Here is an 11,737-nt window from a genome sequence, read left to right on the forward strand (position 1 = left end):
AGCTGGGTTAGTAGGTGGGCCATGGAGCCAAGAATTAGTGGCCACCAATTGGGAGGCCCAGTAGTAGAGGCGTATATTCGGCAAGGCAATGCCTCCATCGTCCCACCCTTGCGTAAATTTATGAAGAGCAATGCGGGGAGCCTTACCGTCCCACAAGAGGAGACTTAGGTCTCCCTCTAGCGTGCGAAAGTAAGAATCGGTAATAGGAAACTGGCAATTCTGTAGGACATATAAAAATCGTGGGAGTGCCAGCATTTTAAAGAGAGCCGCCCTGCCCGGGAGGGACAGAGGCAAAGAACGCCAGTGAGATATATCATTATGGAGTCTTTGCAGTGGGCCCTTTACGTTTCGATCATAGAATAACTTGGGATCCTGAGTTACAAAGATGCCGAGGTATTTAAACCCGTCGTGGGCCACTGCGATCGAGTACCCTCTCGGGAGGGCAGGTGGTGGGCCTTGCAGCCCATAAATCACCGATTTGGACCAGTTTATAGAAAAACCTGAATATTTACCAAAGTTGGTGATGACGTGTAGTAGACTGTTAATGGAGGATCTAGGGGAGGAAACGTAAATAAGGATATTGTCAGCATATAATGAAATGTTATCAACCGTGTCATCATTCCACCGGAGACCCCTAATGGAGACATCGGCTCTGACCCAATGGGCCAATGGTTTGAGGGTGAGTGCGAATAGTAGAGGGGAGAGGGGGCAACCTTGCCTGGTCCCCCTGTGCAGCAGAAACTGTCTAGAAGTATGGTCAATGACGCGTACCTGGCCCCACAGATCGGTATAGAGCAGTCGAATCCATTGAATAAAATTAGGGCCAAAGCGCCCTAGGACCTCGAAAAGGTAAGACAATTCTATGGAGTCAAAAGCAAGTGTGGCGTCAAGAGACAATATCGCCGCGTCCTCCTGTATATAAGGCTGCCTGCCCAAGACATTATGCACCCTACGGAGATTGAGGGCCGTGTTTCGGCCTGGAAGGAATCCCGACTGGTCGTCATGAATTAGGGAGGGGAAGACTGTCAGGAGCCTGGTAGCCAAAAGTTTGGCCAGAATCTGCACTTCGGCGTTTATGAGCGAAATCGGTCTGTATGAGCCGCATTCCGTGGCCGACTTGTTGGGTTGGCGAATTACGACTATGGAAGCCAACCGCTGATCGGGCGGTAGACTGCCTCTATCACCGCTTTCTTCAAACATAGCTTTCAGATGAGGGATTACCTCCTGTGCCATTCCCTTCAGGAATTCAATGGGAACGCCATTGGGTCCCATGGCCTTACCCGATTTTATAGCGAAAAGAGCGTTCCCAATCTCCTCTGCCATGACATCTGCTTCTAATTCGTCCTTATCAGTTTCAGAGAGAGTGGGTAGACGCATTTCTGTTAAGAGTAGTCAAGACTCCTCTGCAGTATAGTGCACCCTGGCCGTGTAGACCTGTTCTAAGTGGTCTGCGAAGGCCTCCGCTATCTCCCGTGGATCTGTGATGTATGAGTCATCTGAGCGGGCCAGCAGCGGGATCCATCTGGAACCTTGCTCGCGTCTCTCCAGCCAGGCCAGCATTTTACCTGCTCTATCGCCCAGTTCCTACACCCGGTGGCAAGTTTTTAGGAGTTTAGCTTGTGCCTTTTCCAGGACCAGCGCTTTATATTCAAGTTCTTTACTTCGGAGACGGCAAGCCGTCTCCTCAGAAGGGTTAGTATTGTGGGCCGATTCCAAATGAAGCAAATCTGTTTCAGCCTGGAGAAGTGAGTAGTGTGGCTCACTGGTTAGAGGCGGCAGACCTGAGAGCAGAGGACGGCCCGGGACCAGGGTTCGATTCCCGGCGCGGCAGGTTTCTGGACCAGGGTCAGCGGACTCGATAATTCTCTCGCCTCGGTGCCCACTCTGATCAGTGATCACACTCGGCAACTCTGGGCATTAGCTTGCCTCATCTTCACTAACGGCCCCACCAGACCGCCGGGGATGCCTGGTCTCACCCTGGAGATACCCATTAAGGGACCATCTCTCAGGGAAGCCAGGAAGGGTTTCGCAGCGGTCGAAGCGCCTTGGGACCCTCCGGGTAAGTAGTGCGCTATATAATGCCTATACATTACATTACATTCTGTTTATGTAAAAATCCGGTCTTGAGAGCCAGTGCCCTCCCCTTGATAACCGCTTTATAGGCCTCCCAGATCGTGACAGCAGATTGTACCGACCCAACGTTCTCAGCAAAATATTACTCTGTGTGCTCAAGCAGGCTGTCTTTAATATCAGGGATTTTTAGAAGCCATGGACTTATTATTATGTTTCCCCGGGTTGCCTGTCGATGATATGTAAGTTCCACAGTAAGCGGGGAGTGGTCTGAAATTCCCCGAGGGAGTCCTTTTGGATGGCGGAGGAACCCAACGTCTGCCGTAGGGCAGAAGAAATAATCAATGTGGGAACTGCTATTATGTGCGTTGGAGTAATGTGTGAAATAGGAGGTGTCTGGGTGAAACATCCGCCACAAGTCCTCTAGCCCCATCGCCTGTGTAAAGTCTAGAAGGTCCGATCCCTGCTTATGGGAACTGCGCTGGGGACGCCTATCTAGTGCATCATTCATTGTCGTATTGAAGTCTCCACCAATAATTAATGAACCCTGGGGGAGATCTAGTAAGAGCCGTCCCAGGGCCTGCAACGCATCCTTACCTAGAGCCGGTGGGACGTAGGCTGAGATAACATTCAACTGTCTTCCCTCCCAGGTGGCCTCTACCAGGGCAAAGCGGCTGAGCGGGTCAGCCCACGTCTTCGTGCAGGTAAGTGCAAGGCTCTTTCTAACAAGAATGCCGGTACCCCGGGATCCAGATGTAAATCCCGCGTGAACGAGCAACTTGTAACCCCCCCCCCCCGCCCCCCACCCCCGGTGGAGTGCCTGACAAGTCTTATCCATCAAGTGTGTCTCTTGCAGGAGAACCAAGTCAGGAGTGTGGCGCTTGAGATATTGCAGTACTACCCCTCTCTTTATCTTGCTTCCAGGACCGTTAATGTTCCATGTCATGAGGGTAAGTGCCCTAGTCGGGGGGAGTGTCATGGTGGTGTGTGGGGTGAAAAACGGCTAAAGACCTCACATACGGGGGCCCCACACTCCCTACAGGTCAGCAATGTTAGAGAAAGTGCGGCCCAGGGGAGACCAAGATGAGGACGAGGATGCTTAGCTCTCAGAAGTGGGGGGACCCATAGGGTCGGACAATGTCGATTACTGCGCCCAATTTCAAGGAAGACTCTGCAACTTACAAACAAAAACTGAACCAAAAAGGAAACACCCAATTCCTCCCCCCTCCTTTCCCACCCTCCCGCCCTGCCCCCATGCCCGCGGACCTTAAACTATCCACACCCCAACTTGGCAGAGTGCCTGTCGCCCTCCCAAACATTGACGGGGTACCTGGTGAGCCGTTGGTGCCTCTCGCCTGAAGCCAGCGAAATCATAATGATCGGTAAGACTCATAACAAAAATGTATCAATGTGCCCATCAGCTTACTACAAAGAACAGTGCTAGAGCTAGTCACTTAATAACATCTGGACCGGAAGAAGAGCTCAAGGAGAGCGTGGATAAGTTCTGAGTTGCCTGTCACCGCTTGAAACAAGAGTCAAGCCAAGAAGGTCAATGCTTGCAGACAGCATCACGGCAGCGCCACAAGCCCAGTCCAGAGCAGCTAAGAAACCTCATTGGCCGTCGTGGTTAATGTCAGTGAACAAATCTTTGCTCTCCGGCAGAGGGTCCTGATTTTAGAGGTCGTCTGAGGTCCCGCGATTGTTCGGAGATTTCCCCATCTGGCGCCAGCCATCAAGCCAGTCCCAAACCTCGCTCGGGGACATAAAAAACCATGCTTTGCCCTCCGATTCTATACGCAGTTTAGCAGTAAATAGCATAGAGTACTTTATGTGTTTGTCCCGCAACGCCTTTTTGACTTCCAAAAAGCTGCACCTACGGGCCTGCACTTTCATCGTAAAGTCGAGGAAAATTGTAATGCGGGCATTTTCCAGGTGTAAGGGCGGTACCGCCCTTGGGAGGATGACATCCCGATCATGAAAGTTGAAGACCCTCGCGATGATGGGACGGGGGAGAGCCCTTGGTTTCGGCCTCCCTCCTGGGACTCTATGTGCCCGTTCAATCGAGAAATAGTTGGACAGATGCATGCTTGGGCTGGAGGTGCTTCAGGATCAAGTCCTCAACGAAGAGATCAGCAGTCGGCCCTTCGAGTCGCTCCGGAACCCCCAGGAGGTGTGATTGCGTCTCGTCCGTCCTTTATAGTCATCCAGGAGTTCTCCCATCTGCTGCTGTTGTTTCTGGAGGTGGGCTACCTGTTCTTGGAGAGTGGAGGTATCGTCTATGAGAGCCGCGGTTTTGATCTCAACGTCTTTGACTTTGGAGTCCATTTTGCGGAGATCTGCCCATAGTAAGGTGACCTCAATGTTCACAAAGTCTATGCAGGTTTCCAAGGAGGAACGGACTCCAGCTATTGCCTCCATAACGTCTTCTAAGGTGAGTGCTATCGCTGCAGGTGAGGGGGGGTACAGCCTTAGGGTTCACATCGGAGGTTGTGTCTTTGCTCTCCCCTTTGGACCGCCAAGAGAGCTTGTTGATCTGTCTCTGGGTTGACGGCCTATTTCCCCTGTTGGAGGTCATCAGGAATGCAAATATTAGCCCCTCCTTCGGGCGTCGGCAAACAGCAGGGACAACAATGCAGAGAAAGGAGTACTCCACAGCACAAGCCGGAGCAGCCAGTCACCTCCCCCACTAGATGGGCGTCTCAAGGGAGTCCGCATTTAAGAACTGACCATATCCAGAGTCAATGAACCAGACAATGGCACTATGAAAGGTGGGGGGGGGCTTGCCACTTACTGATATGCCGCTCGTTGTGTCTGCCAGTGAGGGCTCCACGTGGAAGGCAACAGTGTGGGCCCAGCAGCCAGGCAGCGGCCGAAGAAGTCCAGGGGGGCCCAGGGGTCCGGCTCAGCCGCAGTTGGTCACAGTTCCGGGGGTATGACTCTCAGGACCAAGATACACTGGTGCGTGGTGTCAGGGAGGATCCCGGGTGCCTCTGGGCCACCCAGGCCACAAAGGGACCAGAACACTGCGGACACCCAGCCTTCGCACACACCCGCCACAAGAGAGGCCGAGAGCGTAGGTGCGCAGCAGGAGCTGCTCTGTGTGGGGGCTTGAGAATGGCGTCCGCAGGGGTGGGGGGCACCGCCGCCGCTCCGAGCAGGTGGGATCCGGAGCAACGCAGCAGAGGCGGAGGCCTCAGGCCGGGGGACTCGCGTAGGCGCTGCCCCGGTCAGGACGTGCGTGGCCGTCCCTCTGATGCAGCGGCCGCACAGAAGCTCCGGGCAAAATGAATGCCCCCCGGCCCAAAGTAGGAGTCTCGGGGGTCGGGGGGCGATGCCAGTCATGTCCAATACAAGGTGGCACAGTAGCTGTTCCGGTGTGGGGGCCCTCGAAGTGCCGCAGATGGTCGGTGCGTAGGCCTTGAAGCCGGGGCGTTGCGTGGACACCGCCCCGATGTCGGGACAGTGAGGGCCGCGTCACTGCCGTCGTGCCGCCACGGGGTCCCCTGACAATGCGGTGTCTCCCAGCCAGTGGGGAAAGGTGGCGGGTACACTCCGGTGATGGCCGGTGGGCAACGTTTCACTCCGGCGGGACTGTAAGCTCCTCAGACGCCAACGAGGCCCTAGGCGCCGGGCCAGAGTACCATACTGGCCGCCATCTTGGGAACGCTACCGGGGACGACACTTCGCCGGGCTAGTTCTTCCTCTCCGCTGCTCCTGAGACTCTCGCCTCGGCCCCAGGATGTGCACACAGAGTAGGCAATGGGGACCTCTCGATTTTAGGGGGGTCCCACACCGAGGAACGGATCTTTGCGGCGGATAATCAGGCGAGGGCCAGGGAGTCGCTCTAACAGGCGACCATTCCCTCCGGCTGCTAGCCACGCCCCGAATGTATATATACTTTTAATGCAGCGTTGCCAGCCAACCCCCTTCCAAAAATGTTTATTTTGTTTAGCTCGTTTTGATGATATGTGTTGTGACCTTTCCCCATATTTTTCAAAGTCTCTGTATGTAAGCAATCGTTCCTATACTGCGAGGTTTGTGACATCCCATTTGTACTAAACGATCTTCTTTGTCTGAAACCATATACTTTGGCTCATTATGTTACTGCTTTGGGCGTGTTGTTTGTCTGCCCTGTTGAGTCACAACAATTTGCAGTAAATATGTGGTGTAAAACCTACCATTTGAACCCATTTTTTTCAACATTTTCTGGCTGGGAGAATCCTCCCACCCTCCTTTTGCAGTTCAGGCTTGCGCGCTCTGCCCGGTTACCACATTAGGGTATAACATTTTTTGCTTCACCACTTTCAAAATCCACCAGCCGCCACTGCAGAGATGTGGTTTAATCCCTCACAGGTCAGGGATGTCTCCTAGAAGGTCGCTGTTGCGCTTTACCGACTTATTTTCATTCATTCTTTCCTCACACACTGCCGGTACAGGTTCACTCTACACAGTCTGGCAAGACGCAAACACGCCTCCTAAAGAGTGACAGGCTCGTCATTTCAACACGCGCTCTCGAGCACGCGCCTGACGTCAGAAGCGCGGCCTCGCTTATCGTTAAATTACGGGAATGGAAGTGTGAAAAGAACCAAGCGGCGCTGGGTCTAGCGAAACATGTAGAGCTTAAGAGCAAGGCAGATAAAACATATTCCAGGCGAACTTTTAATTGCGAATTGAAAACAGAACGCGCCAACTGGTAGATGAGAAAGAAGGAAAGGAGCTTCATAACTACGTAACATATGCACGTGCAGACAGCAGAAAAGCATCACATTTATTCGATAGACTAATGTGATGCACCCCACGAGCCTCCATGTCTGTCAGCCTGACATGTCAAACAGACCTGACTGCAGTACAAAAGGACAGAGTCGGTACATGGCGTTATATTCATTTAGGTTGGAGAACACAAACCCTTGTATGGTGTATTTTGAGTATACATTGTCCAAAACTGCTGATTTGTGATTGGAATGTATGTCCATCGCCCACGCACACTGATTAACAAAACCAGCCCCCCATTTAATTGAGATGAACCACCCCTTAAATTTGTGAAATGCCACTCAGGTGGAGAGCAGAGTCAAAAACAACTATGATCCCCACCATGCCAGGCACCGCACAGGGCCCTCTGTTCCTTTGGATGTCTCTGGGCTAGAACCTTTGACCCTACCACCACTGGTTAATTTGAGCCGGTGTGTGCCGGAAAACCTCAAGTGGTACTTCTTCTGTCGGGCCTCCTGCAGAGCGTAAGAAAATACACGAATCTCTGAGACACCCGCCCCTCACCCATAGTGGCGTAGTAAGGGTGCCATGGGACCCAGAGTAAAGGATGAAAGTGGCCCTCATAACTGCTGATTTGGTAGTAAAACGCAACATTATTCAGTGGCCAATGGGCCCCGGTGTCACTGCACCTGCGGCACTACTGGTAGCTACACTCTTGGAGGTAACCTTCAGTGCAGTGCAACCACTATGTTAATCAGCGAGGCCCACCCCGGCTGTATATGGAACTTTTATTTGTCTTTGTCTTTGTATTCCTTTATTTATTTGATTGTTGCCATGAGTTACTATTTTTAAAACCAACCCACAAACGCATTGTGGAGAGGGGGGCGCAGTCTTGCTGAAACCGTACCATCTAAATCATTTCACACGGACTTTCTTTGTCTCGCAGGTGGCAACTTAGAAAAGATTCTTGCATTTTCAGCAGGTGTGAACACCATACAGGTTTATCACAATTGTAAATATTTCTCAAATAAGTCTTTTTAACATACTCCGATATACTCATTTTAAGCAGCGACGGTAACACGTTTCTGTTTTTGCATTTAGTGTGAGAAAATCTTATTTTAAAGCAAAACACAAACCCCTAGGAAAATTCTGCCCTGAAGAAGGCAAATTAATTTGTAAGTGCGCCAAAAGGATGAAGCGAAGAACAATGGCTTTATTCACGATAGAAAATAAAACAAACGCCTCTGTGTTTTTTTATGCCTGAATACACAGAGGAGAAAGTGCCTGATAATCCTGTAACCTTAGCTGTCCAGGGCCCTGCTGGTTGGCTTTCATCCAGCCCCTCCAGCCTGTGGAAGTATCCTCTGCTGGGTAGTTAGATGTTTTACAGGCTTTTCTTGTGATCAGAGAGAAGATAATCTATCTCCTCCCTCCATTTCAACAGTTTATATTTTATATAATAGATGAACCATTTTCGAAACTTGGTATATGTTTTCTTTTGGGTAAAACAATTGCATGTATATTTTATTTGGATTTCTTACATTTTCACCTATAACCACTTCAGTAATAACAAGTTAATTATTCTTTCATATTTTTATACACCTGCTAAAAAGCAAAAGTATTACTGGAATCGTGATGTGACTGAAACTGATGCCAAACGTTCCCCGTCAATAATACAGTGCCGTGAGTGGTGTCACGTGTTGAGGGTGGCCCTTTGGGCCTTTTTAGGTTTCTTTGTGTCTCTTCAATGTGTTAAACAGTGGATGTTGAGTCCAAGTACCCTTAAGAAGCTCCGCCCACTGCCCCCCACTGCGCCGCCTCGCTGTAGGCAGTGTAGCTGCACCAGGTATTTGCTACGCCGGGACGGTAGATGCACTGGAGATGCGGTGTAAGTGGAAATACGTGTTTGCAATGCTCAGAACACAGGAGTGTTGTAGTCAGTTTGCAGTGAGAGGACACTCGATGCATTCTGGTGTTGGTGGCCCTGGATCTTTGCAGTGTTGGAAAACAGGCAATGCGCCGCAGGTGTGCCTAGGCTTTTACACTGGTCGCAACTCATCAGTGCTGCTGACAGCACTGGAATTGTGCAATATTAAAAGAGATAGGGGATGCAGTGCAGATAGTTCGAGAGTGCCCAGTGCCCAAAATACACGGGGATTACATTGTGGATCTATGCAGTGCTCTAAAACAGAGGAGCTGCGCGAGTGCAGTGAGGGGGTCGCTAGTATTTGCAGAGCACAGAAGTATTGTGATTCGGGTGGCACTGGAAGACGCAGGAGATGCAGTGCTATCGGTCTATAGTGTTCAAGACACTGGAGGGTTGCAGTGCGGGTGGCGCTATATTGATTCCTATTAATTATTACTCCAGGCTTCCATCCATCTATTGTTGTTTGTAACTATATTTTCCAGGGACTAGGAGGACATCTGTGCAGGTGGCACTGGATCACTGCAGTGCCAGTTGACTTAGGGGATGCGGTGCAGTTGGCACTATGTGTTGGCAGAGTTCAAGACAATGAGAGGTTGTAGCTCTTCGGCTTGAGGCACTATATTTTGCAAGGCACAGGCGCGTAACAGTGCAGTGGGCACTGCATCACAGCAATGCTAACAGACATAAGTGTTCCGTACGGTTGGCACTATCCGGTGGAAGTGCTCAGGACACTGGGGGGTACAGTGCATTATAGTTTGTCTGGCACTGCAGGAAGGCAGTGCATGTGGATCTGGGCATCGCTGACAGGCAGTGGGTATGTAGTGCAGTGGCACTACGGGTTTGTGGTGCTGAGGACAAGGGGAGACAGTGCAGTGTTCAAGTCAAAGGCTCCTGGAACGGTGGGCACATGAAGATACAGTGCGGGCGGTTCTAGCTACCTGCACCGTGAGAGACAGACACACAGTGGGCATTGAAGAGGTGCAGTGCAGGTGGTAACAGATCATCGAAATGCCAGAAACACAGGAGGGGTGCAGTGCACGAGTGAAGGGTCTTTGCAGTGCAGGAACAGTGATCTCAGAGTGACTGCAACGAAGACAACACTATTTACATGGCTCCCTGCAGTGGACTCGTGGGATGGGGTCCTACCATTCAGCAGCTCTCTATAGTGCCGGTGGCAGTGAACGTATGGGCGTTGCAGTGCACGTGGCACTGAATCAGTGGGTCTTAGTAGTTCTGGGGAGAGTAAGGGCTGCAGCACTGCACGCACGGCAGTAGATATTTGCCGTGCTGGGAACACTAACGCCTGGGTAGTGCAGTGCATTTGTCACCAGTTGGCACCAAATGTCTGCTGTGCTGACACTGAACTATCCATGCAGTGAGCGCACGGGGGTCTACTGATCTAATAGAGGGACACTGAACACACAGGGACTGCGGTGCAGCCCAACACCGGGGCTAGATCTGCGTGCTGGTGGGGGTGGGGGTGAGAACACGTGGGTGTAGCCGTGCAGGCGGCACATGCAGCGCTTGGACAGCGGACACCTGCTAATGGCTGCAGTGCAGGCGGCTCTGCCCCCCCAGCTGGCTCTGCAGGGAAAAGGCGCAGGGAGAGCGGGAGCGCAAAACCCCATCCGAGAGATACACCAGGCGGCAGGCGCACGGGGACAGGAGGCAGGAGGAGGACGGTGGACGGCGGCCCTGCACTGCTCCCGGGGCAGGAACCCACACACTCTGCCCGCTCGGGGGCAGTGGGCCGGCTTTAAGAGGCGAACAGCTGTGCGGAGGCATCCGCGCCGGGACTGCCCGCTCCAGGCCGATGAACGGCTGAATGAGTAAACCGTGGCCGCTAAGAGACGAACTCCCTTGTTCAAAGCCCCGACGGGGAACCGACCGTCCGGGGCAGGTGGGTGTCTAAGCCCGGGTGTGACCCTGTATCCAGGGGCGTCGCTTCCATTAGCGCAGCAGGTGCAGTGGCGCCGGGGCCCAGATGCACGACTCGAGGCGCCTATTCCATCCACTCTGAAAACTGCTGTGTTTCCAATTCAAAGACCAGCTGGAGGGGGAGTTTTCCTTCCGCACACTAGTGCCCATGACTCCCTGGCGGCACCCCTGCTGTGCCAACAACCCCACCTCCCTCCTGACCCTCCCACTAACACTCAAGACAAGGGTGCACTCACCAGGTCACGCGTCACGCTCTGCTGGGTGGTGGCGATCATCCTGGCACCGGAAGGGCACTATCCCGGCACAGGCGATTCTATGTCCTGGTATGGTTTTGTCCTGGCACGGGGGAGGTTGCGGTACGTTCCGGCTGGGTGGCGGTGAAGTCCCACGCTGGAGGGGTTATTATCCGGCACTGGTGATGCTCTGCCCTTGGACTGAAGTGATGTGTCCTGGCCCTAGGGGTTGGGGGCAAGGGGGGAAGAGGGGTGTCTTACACCCATAAAAGGGTTACTACCAGTGGGATATAGAACGCCTAAGTCCTGGGCATTTAAGGGGCACCCGCTGTGAGGCACTGGAGTCCGGTTCTTGGGCGCTGGAAGGTAGCGCTGGGTCACAGAGGCGAGCGAGGGACTGTGGGGCACCTTCGAGGCTATGTCTTTACCCCTATGGCACCGGAGGGGTAAATTCTGGGCACTGGGAGGGCTGGGTGCTGGGTGCCAGATGGTGCTGCTCCAGGCTGTTGAATAGTCGCTTCCGGGACTCTGGGGAGTGAGGGGCGGTCGGAAATGTGTCCGGGGGCTAGTCCATGAGGTCCTGGGCACTGGGGAGGCTGTGGGGTCGCTCGCCCCTGGGCACGTGAGATGCCAACGGCTCCTTCTCGCGGGGTCCACTTCTCCGTCTCCCTGGTAGAGAGCGGGACCCTCACAGCTCCGCTTCCTTCTCCCGCATTGCATTCAACAGCCCCAAGAAGTGTGCGCCGCCCCTCCCCTCGGGCTGCCTCTCTCCTCCCTGCTTACTGGCTCTGCGCCTCTCCTCTCCCTACGCCCCTCTCTCCCTTCCGTTATCCACCTCTCCCCTGCTCTGCACCGACCC

General features: G+C 53.1%; 1 protein-coding gene across 1 annotated transcript in view; it reads right to left on the reverse strand.

Annotated features, from left to right (window-relative positions):
- Positions 1-11,454, reverse strand: part of LOC147748202 (inactive dipeptidyl peptidase 10-like) — a 508,957-nt gene extending 497,503 nt beyond the window's left edge. The window contains exon 1 of the mRNA XM_086959116.1: positions 10,882-11,454. Within this exon, the coding sequence (XP_086815242.1) occupies positions 10,882-10,920 (39 nt within the window). The 5' untranslated portion in view covers positions 10,921-11,454. The remainder of the gene's footprint in view (positions 1-10,881) is intronic.
- Between the last annotated feature and the right edge of the window lie 283 nt (positions 11,455-11,737).

The sequence above is a fragment of the Lissotriton vulgaris genome, chromosome 1_1 (genome assembly GCF_964263255.1).
Source record: "Lissotriton vulgaris chromosome 1_1, aLisVul1.2, whole genome shotgun sequence".
NCBI classification, from domain to species: Eukaryota; Metazoa; Chordata; class Amphibia; order Caudata; family Salamandridae; genus Lissotriton; species Lissotriton vulgaris.